The 17,559-nt window shown below is 60.6% G+C and overlaps 1 protein-coding gene across 3 annotated transcripts in view; it reads left to right on the forward strand.

Moving 5' to 3' along the window:
• PTPRN2 (protein tyrosine phosphatase, receptor type N2) overlaps window positions 1-17,559 on the forward strand; it is a 668,485-nt gene that overhangs the window by 568,571 nt on the left and 82,355 nt on the right. For all 3 annotated transcript variants that reach the window (XM_021079161.1, XM_021079162.1, XM_021079163.1), the window contains one exon: window positions 10,892-11,086. In XM_021079161.1, coding sequence (XP_020934820.1) covers window positions 10,892-11,086 — 195 coding nt within the window. The remainder of the gene's footprint in view (window positions 1-10,891; window positions 11,087-17,559) is intronic.

Consider the following 17,559-nt stretch of genomic DNA (forward strand, 5'->3'; position numbering starts at 1 on the left):
GTCGCAGCTGAGAAAGCTGAAGGACAGGTAAAGGGACTCGCCCATGGTCACCCAGCCTGCCAGTGGTCCATACGCCGTGCAGCCAGCCCGCTGTCCACAGTGGCTTCGATGGAATCATTGGGTCCCAGGCAGATGTGCCTCCCGCTCTCCTGCCCCTCAGGCCTCTGCCTTTGGCCTTAATTAGGTGGCGGCCCAGAGTGGGACGTGCAAACACCTTTTGTGCTCCTGGCTGGCTCCTCAGCTGGGGACCCTCCCTCGTGCATTTCTGCCTCTGAACCTTTGTGCAGACTGGGGGCCTCGCGCAAAAAGCCCCCCTCCCTGCCTGGTCCTCGGAAGCACCTGCCCGCCAGCCAGCGCCCAGGCCGGGCCCTCCCGCCAGCTGTCCTATTACCCCAGAGTTACCCTCCACACCCGGGGGTGGGGGAGAGAGGGCTGAGACAGAGCAGAGTTCAGAACCAGGCTTGGAGCAGGACCAAGCCCACCCGTGAGAGCTGGAGTCTTGCCGGGGCCGTGGTCAGGCACGCTCGCGCCACGTCTCGGATTCCAGCCTCAGTGGCGGCATCAAAGGTCACAGAAACCCTGCCGTAGGGGGAGGGGAGTCAGGAGCATCCTCCTGTGTTGTCATTGTCACCACTCTGTCCAACTCCCCCCCCCCGCCCCCAGCAGACAAGGAAGATGCATGAGGCTCTGATTTCAAAGGACAGATGGCCTTTAGGTAGAGGGGGTGCTCCCGATCCATTTTAGGGGCGTCAGGTATGTTCTGGAGGAAGTCAAGCCCTCTTAGGCACAAGCTGCAGATTTGGTGCCCGGGGGCATCTCCTGGACTTTAGTTTTTATTTATTTTGGGTTTTTATTTTATTTTATTGGTTGCTTTTTAGGGCCACACCTGCAGCGTATGGAAGTTCCCAGGCTAGGGGTCAAATCGGAGCTACAGCTGCCAGCCTACGCCACAGCCACTGCCATGCCAGATCCGAGCTGCATCTGTGCCCTTACACCACAGCTCATGGTAACACCAGATCCTTAACCCACTGAGTGAGGCCAGGGATCAAACCCGCGTCCTCCTGGTTCCTAGTCGGCTTCATTTCTGCTGCGCCATGACGGGAACTCTCTCCTGGGTTTAAAACCATGGAGAGTAATACTGTCCAGCTCTCAATGGGGGCTGGCAGATGACGACCCAGCCCTGCTGGTCTGAGCAGGAAGCCAAAGCTTCTGGCAGCAGGACCCGATTCCAGCTCCCAGGCAGAGCCTCCTGCAGCATCTCAGCCCCTGCCCAGAGCAGGGGAGGGGAGGGCACGCAGGCCCCCAGAGCTGCCAGTGGGGCCCACTCAGAGGGCATCTGCTGACCTCTCAGCTGATCTGTTGCAGACGCCGAGGGAGACAGAGCAGGAAAGTGCTGTCCTCAAGTTCGGGAGGCAGAGGGTGGCCCAGTACGGGCTGGGGTGGGCGCTAGAGGGGCTCCGGGGTCACAGGCCTGGGCAGGGTTGGGGAGGAGGGCGGCGTTCCTTTCTTTCTGACTGTGGACTGTTCCAGATTGAGAGGTGTTGAGTGTTATTTTCACTTCTGTTAGTCGAAAGGTGTCTGTATCCTTAACTTGTATGTTGAGGAAACATTTGCAGAACGGGAACCATTGCTCTCTTGCTCGGTAAACGTATCTGAGCGTGGCCGTGGCACCTCACTGCACGCAGCGCAGCGGCGGTTTGCAGCTCAGCCGTTAGTAGGGTGTTGGGGTGCGGGGGGCAGCGTGTCCCTCGTTGAAGGTCAGAATAAGCACCCACTTCCGAAGCTCTGGAACCTGGCTTAGGAACCCTGCTGGGGAAGCACCACTCCCCTGCGTATGCACATGTGTACACGTGTGTGTGCACATGCATGCTGTGCTGTGTGTGCACGCATGTGCATTGCTGTGTGTGCACTTTGTACATGTGCGTGTGCTGTGTGTGTACGTGCTGTGTGCACTGTGTGCGTGTGCATGTGTGTGCACACGTGTGTGCGTGTGCAGCTTGTGGAAATGTAGACCAAATAGCCTGGGGTGGGGGGAGTGTTCCAGGACGCATGGTAGGGACCTCAGGACCCAAGTCCGTGACAGTGAGGTGGCCAAGGACCGAGCATCCCACCCAGGGAGCAGGAGCCCAGGCCCTGGGTGAGGGAGGGACACGCCAGCCAGAACATCTGCTGTGGTTCTGACCCGGGGCAGGGCTGCTACTACTCAGCTTCTTTCCCAGACATGGCCATGGCCCCCAGTCCCTTGTGAGGCGGCTTGGGGACCCCAGGACTTTCCCCATGCAGGGCTGATCGCGCAGGATCTCTGTGGTGAGAACGTGTGTGTAAGCAGCTCCCAGAAATAACACCGTGAGTCACGGGTTCTGTGTGTTTGGCGGCCCCGCCGACCCAGAGGCCGGGCAGGTCCTTCCAGCTCAGGCAGCTGCAGGGGAAGGACCCAGCTCCTTAGACCAGCTTCGCATTTCCTCACCTGCTTTTCCGATGAGAAGTCGCTGGACCCTGAGTGACCAGGACGCTTCGTCCCCTGTTTCCGCACCCCCCCAACCCCGGACATTTCACACAGGTTTAATCGTATTGAGTGTAGAAATTTGCATATTTTAAACACATCCTGTACTGTTTTTTTTTATTACAAAAGTAACACCTGCTCAATTTAGAAAATGCAAGGGAGCGGAGTTCCCGTCATGGCGCAGCAGAAACGAATCCGACTAAGAACCATGAGGTTGTGGGTTCGATCCCTGGCCTCGCTCAGTGGGTAAAGGATCCAGCCTTGCTGTGAGCTGTGGTGTAGGTCACAGACGTGGCTTGGATCTGGGGTTGCCGTGGCTGTGGTGCAGGCCAGCAGCTACAGCTCCGATTCGACCCCTAGCCTGGGAACCTCCAGGTGCTCAAAAGACAAAAGACAAAAAAAAAAAAAAAGAAGAAAATGCAAGTGAGCAACTAAAAATCACCGGTCTCCCACACCCCGTCTTCTTTGGGGTGTCTGCTGCAGCGCTTGTGTTCCTGTCACATCCCAGCTTCCTCATGGAACGCTCCCTGTCCCCAAGGGCTCCGTGGCCACCGTGCTCATGACCGAGGCAGGCCTTCCCCTCTATCCGTCACGCTGAAGCCGTAGGGGCCTCTGCGCCCCATTTTCATGGTGGTGTGGGGTCTGCAGTGCCCTCTGAGCTGGGCTCCGGCCCCTCCCAGGGGCACCGCTCCTTTTCAGCCAGTGTTCAGTGTTTAATTCCATCTGCGGAGTAATTGCCGCCCCCCCCTCCCGCCCCCACACACCCTAATGAACCCATTTCTCTCTCCCCGGCTTTATGCATCATGCTCAGTTTTGCGCTGTTACCACTAATTACGCTCCGCAAATAACCCTGAAAGCCTGGCCGCCTTTGTGTGCACACTCGGGCCGGCCGCTGCTTTGTCCCCGTTGTTCCTGGGAAGGTACAAAGACCGTCTCTGCAGCCTTTGGCGTCTTGTCTTTCCTTGGGCGGGATCCGGGCTGGCAGGTCTTTCCTCTCAGGGAGCCCCACGCCGCAGCTTCCCCATCCGGTGGAGATTCGAGAGATGAGCCGTTTGCACATTATGTGTGCGGATGGGTCTCTAACCCCCAGAAGCCTGCTCAGCTTCCTTTGCAAATTGTGCTGCAAAGAAGTAAGAAACCCTTGGCGACTCTGCAGACACACCCCAGGGCCTGGGCTCCGTTTACAGGAAACAACGGTTGTGCATCAGAGCGTATTCTGTGGCCCTGTTTGCCCAGCCTGCGGGCTGGCACCCCAGGGGCTCCCTCTCAAAGTGGGAAGCTCTCAGGCTTCAGCGAATCTTGCGCTGACCCTGCTCTGCAGACCTGCCCCCAGTCAGGGGCAGCGCCAGGCTGGGTGGCCATAGGGCCGGGGTGGCTGGCACAGGGCTGGCGCACGGCGCCAGCCGTCGACTCTGGATGTGTGACAGGCAGCCCCCGTGGTGCTTTTTCTGGGTGGAGAGCTTGTGCTCTCATCACCCCTTTCTTGACAAGCAGGGACTGTTTGTGTATTTGCCAGGCTTCGTGGGTTTGACTATTTTGTGATTTGAGTGTCTCCATTTGGGGGGACTATGAAAATGCTGCTCTCTTCTCTTTAGAAACTTCCAGAAAGGGACCCGAGAGACCCTTCTTGCTAAAGACAGTGCTTGGGTGGCACACAGGTCCCCACAGCCCTTGGCACCCTCGCTCAGCAGGGGGCCGGCCAGGGTGGGTCTGGGCCTTTGGGTTCCAGTGTCAGGGAGCAGGGCCTGACCCGGGTCCCGAACCCCTTCTCTGCGCCGTCTGAGAGAATGCTCCATGGGGAGCCTGCAGCCAGCGGGGGGTGGGGGTGGGGGGCGTGCACGGCGTGCGGCTGGCTTCACGCCCAGTGCTGTCATCCGCTTTACACGTCCACGCAGGCAGCTGCTCTGCCGTCGTCCCCACGCTGCCGGCTGTGAAACAGACACAGGGACTCTGGCAGTTTGTCCAGGGTCACGCCACTGGGTCCTAAGTGGCCGAGCTGGGATTCAGACCTGGGCGATCTGGGCCAGAGGTCTTGCCTTGACCTCGTCTGCCAAGCCTGGGCCTGGATCTGTCCTGGGCTGCATCTTCTGCCTCTGGCAGATTCCGTTTTCTCCCTGGGCTGTTTTCCCACCACAGTGGTGACCTCGAATGCCCGCTTCCCACGCGCCAAGGCAAGGCACCTTCCCTGCGGGCGGCGTGGCGGGGCTCCCCGATCCGTGGCGAGTCGGGAGCTTGCAGTGATCTGCAGTGTTCTCTGCACCCCCGGGAGAGTCCAGGCGCTGAGCCGGGGGACCTTCCAGGGTGACCCGGTCCCCCCAGAGTGACCAGGTCTCCTCCAGAGTAAGGGGTCCCCTCCAGAGGGACCAGGCTCCCTCCAGAGGGAGTAGGCCCCCTGCATAGACAGATGTGCTGGAAACAGAAGCCACACGGCCCCCAAGGAAGTGACCTCCCCTTTTGCTGTGAGAAGACAGCTTTCTCTTAATTCACACACACGCTGGATTTTCTTTCCTGCTGAAGAGTAGGCACTGCTCACAGCCGCAGTGGGCGCCCCTCACGACTGCGAGGGCACGGCTCAGAGGGAGGCCGGCTCTTGGGCGCAATGCCCAGGGGTCTGCAGCGGTGACAGGGCGCCCAAGCTAAGAGCCAGGCGGAGGGAGCCCGTGGTGGCCGTTGACCCCACACGTGGGACTGTGACCAGAAGACGCATCTGGTCGGAGCTGCCCGTCCATCTTCTCCCTGCGTAATTCATCGCCTCTTGGTGGTCGAGGCATGTGCATCCCTCCACCACGGTCCCAATTGTCTTTATCAGCTCAAAGCCGTTGAGTTAAAGGCACAGGCTCATTTTTATTAAAGTCTGCTGTCCGAAATCATAAGCATGGTCATCTTTTTTTTTTTTTTTTTTTTTTGTCTTTTTGCCATTTCTTGGGCCACTTCCGCGGCGTATGGAGATTCCCAGGCTAGGGGTCTCATCGGAGCCGTAGCCACCAGCCTACGCCAGAGCCACAGCAACGTGGGATCCAAGCCGCGTCTGCAACCTACACCACAGCTCACGGCAACGCCGGATCGTCAACCCACTGAGCAAGGGCAGGGACCGAACCCACAACCTCATGGTTCCTCATCGGATTCGTGAACCACTGCGCCACGACGGGAACTCCAAGCACGGTCATCTTTTAATTAAAGGGGAGGTAGCCTGGGTCTTGAGCATCTTCAAGATCGTTATACTGACCTGGCTGGAAGGGGCTGGACCTCCGTGTCCAGGCAAGTGAGGCTGTTGGCCAGGACCTCCTGTGGACGTGGCCCCAGCCGCACCGGGAGGCGCCGCGTGGTACTGTTGAGCGGACGTGTGACTGTGAGTTTGCACTTCGTAAGCCCCTTGGGCTGTGCGTCCTGCGGTTTCCCTGTGGGTGTTTCCGTGACCTAAGCCCGGGGGTTGGCGCTCCAGGTGTGGACTCTACCCTTTCTGCTCCCTGCCAGGGTTATCAGGTAGGAAAAGTTCAAAACTTCCGTGGGCTTATCTCCAGGTTCATCTCAGAGCTTGTGGCTTGTTTAGCGTCGTCACTGACTTTTGTTCAACTAAAATAGCCTCCGTCCGGGATCCCAGCGCGGTGCTTTGCATCACATAATAGCACGTCCCTCCCAGAAGGCTCATCTGGGTGATGGCAGCTTGTCCCCTGATGACACGAGCATCCGTCCTTCCCACCTGGCCCTCACTGGTGATAAAGGCAGGGCCGTAAACGCGGGGAAGCGCTTTGGCCTGAGCAGATGTTGTAGACTTCAGATTCCACTGAAAACGGATGTTCCAGCGCAGCCCACGTGTTCGGTCCCTGCCTGGGGTCTGTGGGACCCCACCTCGCCGTCGCCCTGTGGCCTGCGGTTGCCTTTTTAGGTAGAGATGAGAACTTTTGAACAGAACGAGGCTGCACAAGGTGACAGCTTCGTTGGGGCCAGAGACGCGCGGCAGAGCTTTGCTGATGAGCCCGGCGATGGCCCTGCCGAGAGGCTCAAATGCGCAGGACACCGACCAACGTGTTCCCACGAGACCATCTGCTTCGGGAGTTTCGGAGCGACCAGCCAGGCCCCTGGCTGCACGGTTGCTACGTCGGGCAGCCTTCTACGCTTTTTTCCCTGTTCCAAAAGGACTTTGTTTTCCTTTAGAAATTTTCCTTGTAAAATAATAGTGCAGAGACTGTGTATTACTACCTTCCAAGCCATAATCAACCTAAAGAACTAATTCACTAGGCAGGAGGGCCGTCTGTCGGTCCCCAGAGGTTTCTGCTCCCCGTGCGTCCTGCCTGCCTCTCCAGGACATCTGGAGAGCCTGTGCCTGTGCCGCGAGGTGACACGGCAGCAGGGAGATGCGGGGTCCAGGTGTGGGAACTCAGGGCTTGGGGTCCAGGCGGCAGCCACAGCGACGCGGAGGGACTCAGCCTGGTACGAAGGAGGACAAGTGGTCCGAAGAGATGGGTGTCCAGCCCCTTCCTCAGCAGCAGGAGCCGGGGGTCCCCTTCTGGGGGACACGTTCATCCGACTAAACCACTTTTGAGTGATCCCTGTTTTTGTCACAGGCACATAAATCCGGCCTTCTTGTGCTGCGCTCAAGGGCGGCTGCAGAGACGGGGCTGGCCGCCTCACGTCCGCAGCCCTCCCAAGCCCCTGGCAGTGTTGCCACCACCCCAGCGCCACAGGCTCTGCCTGTGTGATGCTTATAATGCGGGCCAGACGCTGGTCACACCTGGGTCTGAGGTCAGGAAGACGAGGCAGGAGAAGGTGAAGGTGGGTGACCTGCCTGAGGTCCCGGGAGGAGCTGGAAGGAAACAGCCCCTTCCCCCAGGGTGAACACAGACCCAGCCTCACAGAGTGCGGCTGATAGGCCCCTGTGGGTGGCTGGGCTGCAGGTCGAGGGACCCCGGGAAGGCTCGGCCATCCTCCGCTGCCAGCTCGCAGAGATGCTGTCCATGGGTGAACACGGAGAGCCCATCAGTACAGGAGGGACTCCGGCTGCACGGGAAGCCACACGCTGCTTCCAGGATCCCCAGCGCACTAGTGGAGGCGTCAGTGTGAAGATACGGAACCACCACCGGGGCACACGGGACAATCCTTGTGACCTGCAGCCCCCACCCCCAGGAAGTCCTTCACACCCTGTGGGCCCCGTGGCCTCTGTCCTCACTGCACCCAGCCTGCAGGTCCGCCAGGTCCCTGCCACACTCACCAGGGCTCCCGTCCCCACACCTCCCAGCTGCTTCTAGGCAGCTCTGGGCAGCCCGTGAGCACCGGCGAGTCGGGGCCCCTGGTCATATTTGCCCAGGCACCCTGCCACTGTGCGCTGTTGGCCCCGTGGTTGTGCAGACCGCCCAATGCCAACTAAGTTAGTGATAGTCACCCGTGTGCCGGGCCCAGTGACAAAGGCGCCCTCCGTTCATGTCCCTTATTCAGGCTTCTGGAGAGATGCGAGGCTGCTGCCAGTATTGCTGTTTCAGATGAGGCGACCAAGGCACAGAGAGGTTAGGTGGTTTGCCCAAGGTCACACAGCCAGGACTCAGAATTAGGCATCCCAACCCCAGGATGTGAGTGGATGCGAGAGCATGGGGGAGCTTCCAGAAGCCAAGGCAGAATCCCCGTGCAGGTAATGTGCTCCTCACAGCCCCTCTGGAGGAGCTGGTGCCTCTGGTCCTGGGTTCTAGGACAGACCTCCCAGGCAGCCAGCGTCACCCGGCCGGGTGGCTCAGGGCAGTTTTGTGGAGGCGCACAGACCCTCCCGTCTCCTCACGGGCTTCAGAACCCTGCCTCTCAGACAGCCCTCGGCCTCATCATTTACTGCCGAGAAACTGGCCTGCGGTCAGCCCGTGATCTGCAGGTGGACGCTCACAGGGGAAGAGGCCTGACTGCCATGGGGTCCCCACAGGCAGGCGACCTCTGCAGCCTGGGAACCTCCCCCTATGCAGGGTAGGAGCCGGCCCACCCTGGGGCTACCACCCCCCAGTCAAGGCTCTGGGGTGGAGAAGTGGCTGCTCTTGAGTGATGGGGGTGGGGGATGCCTTTTTCTTGGGTCTTCACTGCAGCTTTTTAAAAAAAATAGACTCGGAGTCCCCGTCGTGGCACAGTGATTAACGCATCCGACTAGGAACCATGAGGTTGCAGGTTCGATCCCTGGCCTTGCTCAGTGGGTTAAGGATCTGGCGTTACCATGAGCTGTGGTGTAGGTTGCAGATGTGGCTTGGATCCCACGTTGCTGTGGCTCTGGCGTAGGCTGGCGGCTACAGCTCCCATTGGACCCCTAGCCTGGGAACCTCCATATGCCATTGGAGCAGCCCTAGAAAAGGCAAAAAGACAAAAAAAAAAAAAAAATAGACTCTCAAGGAGAACCGTGCTCAGGAGCCCCAGGAAGAAAGCTGGCCTGCGCCAGACGCCCGTGTCGCCTTCCGGGAGGCTCTGGGTGCACCCGGTCCCTCTGGGTGACGAGCTCTGGTCTGCAGGCTCCTGCCCCCTCACAAGTCTCTCCCGGCTGCAGGGTCTTTCTGGTTTGCGGGACCGTTTTCACCTCTGCTGCACCTGTCCCCCCACCTCCGCACCGACAGACCGTGAGGACTTTGCAGCGGGCACCTTCCCCACGTGACCCATAGTTTCCTTCAGTTCTGAGTGACAACACGCAGGCTGGGGACCTCTATGACTCGCCCAGATTCACCCAGAGAGTCTGATCGACCGAGGGCCCCGCCCAGGACCGTCCACTCTCCCCGGATCGAGGATGGGGGATCCAGGCTCGGGGGTCACTATCCATGCCGGGCACTTTCTCAGGCAGACACCAGGCGGCCTTGAGTTTTACTTCTCAGGGAGTAAATCTCAAACCCGTCCAGCCACCCCCAGAAGAGCCCACCCTCGGGAACCTGTCCTGGGCCGTGACACCGTAGAACTTGCTGCAGAAACACGTATGCTCTCCCCAGACTGTGGTCACGGCCGCGTGCGTGCGTGCGTGCGTGGGCAGTGAGGCGTGCCTGGCCCCTGGGTATCTGCCGCATCACAGTGGTCACCCGTCCTGTGTGGGTTTCTTTTGTTTTTAAGGGTGAGAAAACGTGGTGGATTTTCAAACAAGTCCTTTCTTAGGACCACGTGTGACTCTGAGCCCTGGATGCGGGGGGTGGGGGGGGGCCCGCGCAGGGAACCCCCCCCACACCCTCCCGTGGCCCTTTTGGCTCTATTTGCTCCTTCTGCGTCCCCCACCCACCCTGGTCCTAATGGAAGCACCCAGCCATCCTCTGACCTGGGGACGGGGGCAGAGCCCCCCAGGAACAAGTGCAGTGCTGGGTGAGAGGCTAGGGGGTAGGTGAAGCCCGTGGCCGCGGCCCTGCCTGGGCCGCTCGGGCAGGTGGGCGCAGCCTCCTTGATGGCCCCGGGGAGCAGGGAGGGCCCGAGGGACCCCCAGCACTCCAGCGCAGGCCCCCTCCCCACAGGTCTGTAAACTTTTCCTTCATTGTTGTATTTGATGACTCAGGGGAGCGTGACATTTCTGGTTCGCTGAGCCTGGGGCTGGAAGTCGTCAAATTCCACCCCCCCCCAGAGGCACTTGGTGGCTCAGAGATGGGGGGCACGGCCAGGCCTCTGGGGCATCCTGGTCACCCACCCTGTGCAGGGCAGTCTGAGATGCTGGGGTGACCACGGAGCTTCCCCCAGGGGTCCCGCTTATCCTTCAGACCCAGAGCTCTGTCCCTGGGGTTCGCCCGTGGAGCAGCACCCCATCGGCCCCGCACGTCCCCTCTCGTCCACGCCTCTTGATTCCTTCCTACGTGGGCTTTGCTGGTTTGGGTGTCGTTTGCGGGACACAGAGATTCAAGGAGAGGGTTTTCCCTGAACGCTCGGGCCGTGGTGCCAGCATCTGCACATCAGTACACAGTGCCAGCCGCCCTCTGCCCAGCCCCCATTCTGAAGAGGAGGGTAGGTGCCTGAGCTTGTCCCACGGCGCTCTGTCCTAAGGGTCCAGCGGCCAGAGCCCTACCATCAGCCCCTTCTCTGAAACTGGGTGTCTGTCTGTGTGCATTTGTGTCTGTGAGTATCAGTGTGTGTATCTGTGTGCCTGCATGTATCTGTGTGTATCTATGTGTCTGCCTGTGTGTCTCTGTGTATCTATGCATCTGTGTGTGTGTGCCTGCACACCTGTCTCTGTATGTCTGTGTGTGCATATCTGTGCGTCTATGTTTATTTACGTGTCTGTGTGTATCTGTGTGTCTGTGTGTATTTGTGTGTCTGCGTGTGTCTGTGTGTGTCTACGGGTCTGTGTGTGCACCTATATGTGCGTGGCCCCAGGTGAATCCCGCCCGCCCCGGGGGCTCTCGGGGATGCAGGTGAGGCAGTGCGGCCGGGTCCCACAGCCTCTGACTCGCGCCCTCTGTCCTGCAGGAGCTGTGCCGGCAGCGCATGGCCGTGCGCACATCCGAGCGCCCGGAGGCCCCGCACGGATCCCGCATCAACAGCGTGTCGTCCCAGCTCAGCGACGGGCCGATGCCCAGCCCCTCCGCGCGGAGCAGCACCTCGTCGTGGTCGGAGGAGCCCGTGCAACCCAACATGGATATCTCCACGGGCCACATGGTCCTGGTAAGGCCGGCGGCCTCCGTGCCAGGGATGGGGCAGGGGCCTCTGCGGGCGTGGGAGCTGCAGGGAGGGGCTTGCGGGGTGGCTCCCCAGTGTGCAGCCGGAGGCGGCAGGAGCGGGGGCCCGACGCCGCCCCGAGGGAGCCCCGAGAACGGCCTCAGGGCACCCCCACTGTGCTCAGGATGCTCGGCCCCCACCTGCGGGGATGCGCGCGGATACACTGTCTCCAGCCTTGACTGGGGAGGGGGCCGGGGAACTCCACGGGGGTCTCCTCTCGCCGCAGGAGCAGCCAGGCTCCCGAGAGCAGGGGCGGGTCCCACTGAACAGTGAATTTGCCAGGACCCACGGTTGTGGGCGGTGGGGGGGCGGCGCAGGGGGGCGGGGTCCTGCAGGTGGTTTCTGTTGTGCTAAAGCGTTCACGTCTTACGGGAACTTTCCTCCTTACGTAGTGATGACACAGACTGTGGGATTAGGCCAGCGTCCTGGTCCCTCCATTCCTCCTGCTGTTGTAACACCCACCGCAGACTGGGTGCTAATTCTCACAGTCTGGAGGCTGTGATGAAGGCAGACTTGGGTCTGGTTCACACACAGCAGCTTCTGGCGTCCTCCCCTGGGGAGGGGGCCGGGGAGCTCCACGGGGGTCTCCTCTCGGCACCGATGCCAGCGTGGGGGCTCAACCTCGTGACCTTGTAACCCCAAAGGCCCCCCCTTCCTGACACTCCCCTTGGGGGTTAGGACTCCACGCAAGATCGCGGGGATCTCATCCCACAGCAGCCAGCAAACCGCGAAGAAGCCTCGGGGCGGAGGCTGGGGATGGAGGCTGGGGACACCTGGACGTGGCCTGGAAGCGCAGGGGCCGAGCAGGTTTGGACCAGACAGTGGGGAAGCTGGTGGATAAAGCAGCAGCCTCAGGGGTAACAGGATGAGCAAAGGGCAAGTCAAGAAGCTCTGTTCTGCCACCAGCGAGGCTCAGCCGACACCCCCCATTCGTCCCATCCCTGAGGGGGCACGGGGTCAGATCACACGTGTCCACTGCGGCGCCCCCACAGGGCTCAGACCAGCGATTCCAAACCCACGTCTACAGCTGACCAACCCAGAGACCACACATGGTGGCTGTGCCCTGGACTCGGGGTCTTTCATTAGCTGACGCCCCCTTTGAATCGGGGTCAGCGGATACCCTTCCCAACTGCCAGGACACAGTGGGGGCAGGAGAGGCCAACGGCAGATGCAGCCTCGCGAACCTGCACTGGGCGGTGGCCTGAGCATCTGCCAGCCCCTCCAGGCCCAGTCTCTGCCCTTTGACCTGCTCACAGATGGGGTTGCTCAGCCCTGGGCACAGGGGAGCCCTGTGTGGCCTTTTCCCCCTTCTCACCCCCAGAAGGTGAAATGGCTCATCCTTCAGGCTCTAAGGCTGAAGCCCATTCTCACAGGAGAGGCCGTGGGACACCTCAGATGAAGCCAGAGTCCCATTCACGGGACCAGGCTCTCTTGCTACTGGCGAGTGGCCAGCTGGCTCCCTGTTGGCACAGCCTGCATTGAACTGCATGCCAGGACCCCAGGACCACGTGGGAACCCTGACCTTGGGCCTCACTGGGGCTACCAGCAGCCCCGTCTGCCGTGACCCGTCACCTGACCCTCGGGGAGGACACGCTCCGTGCTCTTTGGGCGGCCAACAAGGCCAGCTTCCCGAACTGCAGGCTGCGGGTTCAGAGACTGTGAGGAGGCCGTGTGAGGTCCAGGCAGATCCCAGGGACCAGCTGCTCCTGAGGTTCACCTGCTCACGGGAGCATCACACGGACGTGACATTTCAACATAAAGACACCATCGAATCAACAGCAGAGCTGCATGCGTGTGGACACAGGTGGCAGGAGGAGCCTCACAGGTGGCAAGGGCCTTGGCCAGGTTAGCCAGCAGGCTTGCTGGTCACCAGAGCGCACACTGGAAGGTTCGCTTTGCTGGCGAATGGAAGCGCCTTTGAAGGAATGGGGCCACGTGGGAAGCCAAAAAGCCAATCACTGCCCTGTCCCTCGGCCGTCGGGGGTGCTGCTCACAGACCCCTAGGGGCCAAGCACCCTCCTCCCCGTCCCAGTCCCTCTGTCCACGCAGCGTGTCCCTGTTCACCTGTGGTGACTTCAGACTCGGAGCCGAGGCACAGAATTGTAGGGACGAGCAGAATTCGCCCTGTCCCCGCAAGAAGGCAGGAGCCCAGCAAGGCCACCAGGAGATCTCGGGCCACCCGTGCAGATGATGGCATGACCGATAGGGACCCGTTTGATCCGGGCGGGTGTCGTGCGGGAAGAGGCCGAGCATAGCTTTTCTGCAGGAAGGGACTTGATTACCGCTGGTTAAGGGACCCAAGCAGGTGGACAGACCAGAGAAGTGGGCCAAGGGAGGTCGTGTTGACCGAGGCCCAGAAGCACCGAGGGCTCAGGGACCATGAGAGTGGCCACTGGGGGAACCGAGGAGGGCAGCTCCCCAGTGGACCTGTGGCGGGGCGGGGGGGCCTCCCAGGAGCCACATCTTCCTGCGGAAACTGGCGCAGCCTCAGAGCCGCCCGGGGGCCAAGAGATGAAGCTGACAGCACCCGTCAGCCTGGGGCAGACAGAAGCCCAGCTGTTTCCTGGCCCCGCATCCCTGGACACATCCTTTCCCTCCGTTTGCTCATCATCCGCAAAACGGGCTCCGTTGTAGGGCCTGCTGCAAGGTCGCTCCAAGGGGAAATGAGACAGCGAGCAAAACCTCCCATTGTAAGGATTAAGCTGGAAAGGATCACGGCAAAAAAAAAGGAACCAATTTTCCTTTGATGCAACGAAGGGGGAAAAAGGGCCTTCTCTACAGGGAAAACGTCGCGTGCCCTGGAGACCAGCAGCCCCAGGCACTTGCGAGGGTGCTTTGGGGGGCGGGGATTCACAGGCCCGGGAAGGGGGTCCCCGAAGGCCGGGACTGTGGCCCCCCCTCGGCAACCCGAGGCCACGCTGAGCATGAGCGCGGCGGGTGAGGCTGGGCCCGGCAGGCTCCCCGAGCTTTCCGGGCCGGGCCCCTCGGGTGCACCACGGAGGCGGCCCCAGGACATCTGCAGGAGGAGCAGCAGCGGTGGGAGGCGGGAGTGGAAGCCCTCAGCAGGAAACCGCTGCTTTCTGAAGAAACGTTTCCAAGGCAACGTGCCCGGGGCTCATCAGGCTCAGAGCAGCGCCCTGGAGACAGGTGGCCGCCTTTGGGGGACTTGGTGTCATCAGCATCGCTGTGTTTTAAGCCTGTGGTGGGACTGCTTCTTTGCCAGCTGCGGTCGCATCCTTCTGAGGGCAGAGTTACCTTTCAGTTTCTCTTTCACAAAGACCCGTTTCTACATCACGTTTGTTTTCGGAGGCTGACACATCAGCAGGGCGGCTGTGTGGACCAGGTCGAGAGCGTGTGACGCCCCACGGTCCTGGTCCCTCGGGAGCTCGCCGCTGGGCGCTGGAAACAGAAGCAGCGCAGGGCATGGGTCTGTGTGGACGGAAGGCCCGTGTCCCCGTCCACATGGAAGGTGAGGGCGTGCATGGGCTCTTTGCATCCCTTTTATTCTTGGAAAACACGGCACCGCAGGAGAGAGCGTCCCTGAGCCCGTATGTGCCAGCGCTGTCCTAAGAAATGATGAGACGGGACTGTTGTGGCCCATTTCGCAGATGAAGACAGTAAAACCAAGAGTACATCCTTGTAAAGGGGTTGCTACAAGGTTGTGGAAAGCAACCAGAGCCCCCCGTGGTCACGGAGGAGGAGAGGGATTGCGGGGGTGCTGGCGACCGACAGCCTCCAGGGCCCTGCGGGGGTGGAACATGCTGTGTCCACCGTGGGCACAGCCTGGGCACCGGCACCGCTGGCCCATCCCGGACCTCACAGCCCCGCCCGGGGGACTCGCCCCCCACAACACATGCCCCCTGTGCGCCCAGAACCTCAAGGGGCTTTTATTGCTCCCCCTTTGCACTGAGTGACCCCTGCCTGGGTCATTTTACCTCCCACCAAGCGCCCTGGCTCGTACTTTGATGCTCCTGGGTCCTGTGAGTTAATTCTTGACCAGGAAGCCGCGCCCCCCACCCCATCACAGGGCCTGTCGGGGGCCCAGCCCAGTCTCCTTGGCTTTAAATCCAGCACCTGCCTTTCTGAAAGGGGGGCACCCAGGATCCCCGCGCTCCCTGGCCCTTCCTCTGTGACCAGAACATGCATCCCGGCTCCGCTGGCCGCTCTCCTGTGGGTGGAGGTGGCTGGGATGCTGAGAAGTTGACACCCTGGACCAGGCCTCCACCAACCGAGTGCCCCTCGCAGGCATGGGGGTGGCCAGGGCTTCACGCCCAGCTGAGCCTCAGCAGGACACGCAGGTCTGAGGCCGTGGTTCCTCCTTGGAGGTGCGAGCTGCTGTGAGGAGCTGCTGAGACAGGGGCTTCCCGGAAGCGAAACGGCTCAAGTGCCGGCAAGGAGGTGCCCTGCCCCGCAGCACCCTTGGCCCCGCCGTTCCCGCATTGCGGGGAGGACTTGGGGAGGCACCGGCCACACCCCGCATGTCTGGGCAGAGGTCCTGGGCTGCCTGCCGGAGGCACCAGAGCAGGAAGATGGGGCACCAGGCGACGGACATGCAGGGGGTGGCCCCGAGCTGCTGCTGAATGTGGGACCCCGTTAAAGGGCCGCGCTGCCCTGATATCGGAGGCCAATTCCGTAGAATCCCTCTGACCTTGGACTGGCCCCAGCCTGGAGTCCCAATGACTGAGTGGCCTGGCGGCTTTTCTAGAGCCTCCTGGGTCTGCAGGGTTTCTCACCGGGGTACCATCTCTGTGACCTAGAAATACCTGCCATTGAGGGAGCTCGGGGACAAGAATCATTTGGGACCTGCTGCCAACTGCTGGTGCCCTGCTGGATTCCAGGAGGACCCAGCTACTCGGACAAGACTGCGTGTGTGTGTGTGTGTGTGTGTGTGTGTGTGTGTGTGTGTGTGTGGTGCCCAGTGTGTGTCTGGCACACAGGAGGTGTTTCGTTGGTGATCAGAACCCTTGTCTGCCTCCTCCAAGTTTGTGGGTGGCCCCTCCATCTCCGTCTTCACAGGACAGGGAGGTACGTCTCCAAAAGTCGCCAAAGTAAGAGGAACGTCCAGTCTAAATCCTGCGTTTTCTTAAAAGCAAGTTTTCAGCGACCTAAATTCATGGTTTTCTTAGTATTTCCCTGTTTGAGTCCCAACCACCCGGGTCCAGGTTGGGTTTGGTGTCTGCGTTCATGAAAACATTCGAATAACCACTTGCACACCTGGCAGCCAGGTGAGCAGTGGGGGGAACGGGGGGTTGGGACGGCTGGGAGCCCAGCCCCACCGCACGGCTGGCATTCGATTACGGTTTCCTTGTGGTTTGTTTGTTAGCAGAAGCTGCCCAGGGCCACCCGCTGTCCTGCCCGCGTGTCTAGGTGGTTCCATGTGTTAACGACTCTGCTCAGCTTCTTAGCAGTCTGCGCGATCCTATTATTCAAGGCGCAATAGTTTATCTAGTGTAGACTTACGGCGAGTGCTCTTGGCAATTCTCAGGCTTTGCCACAGCAACATCGTGGCACATGCGAACGTAACGAGGAGTCAGATTTCTGGAAGTAAGACCCTAGGTCATCGCGCGCGTGCTTTTTGTCTGTCTTGAGAGGTTTTGCCAAGTCTCTGGCCACACCACTTGACTGATTGACCATCTGCCAACGAGGCAGAAAGTGGTGCCCGGGTACCCAGACCCTCCCAGCCTTGGGGATTGGCCAAGTTGGAATCTACTGCTGCGTGGAAATGCTGTTTCCAAGTGGTGTGAGTCTCATTTCTCTTGCCGTGCTGGACCTTTCATAATTTGGGGGCCGTCCTGGTGCCTTCCAGGAATCGTTTCAGAAGTTTCTCTGGGGTGCCCACCCCGGGGCAGAGGCTGTGTGTGTCGCAGGCACCAGCACAGGTGCCGACACGAGGTACTGACCTGGCTGCCTTGGTGAAACCGGCTCGCTGCTGTCTGCCTCCTGTGGGCCCGACCCTTAGTCCCCACGCGAGGATCCGCTGCGGTCATCGGGGGCAAGGCAGGAACCTTCCGGAAGGTCCATCTGGGAGAACAATGAGGGTCACCCAGCCGCAGGCGGGCGGGTGCTTGCGTTTCCTGAGTGTGAGAGTCGTCTGTTCTGACTGTGAGGGGCGTTGTTTCTGTGTCCAGAAATAACTCTCCGCGGGCCAGCAGTAAGAAAAGCGGCCCCTGGAGGTCCCATCGTGGCGCAGCGGAAACCGACTAGGAACCATGAGGGTGCGGGTTCGGTCCCTGGCCTCGCTCCGTGGGTTAAGGATCCGGTGTCGCCGTGAGCTGTGGTGTAGGTCCCAGACACGGCTTGGATCCTGCGTTGCTGTGGCTGTGGTGTAGGCCGGCGGCTACAGCTCCAATTGGACCCCTAGCCTGGGAGCCTCCACATGCCACAAGTGTGGCTCTAAAAAGCAAAAAGAATAGAAAAGC

This window comes from Sus scrofa, chromosome 18 (genome assembly GCF_000003025.6).
Source record: "Sus scrofa isolate TJ Tabasco breed Duroc chromosome 18, Sscrofa11.1, whole genome shotgun sequence".
NCBI lineage: Eukaryota > Metazoa > Chordata > Mammalia > Artiodactyla > Suidae > Sus > Sus scrofa.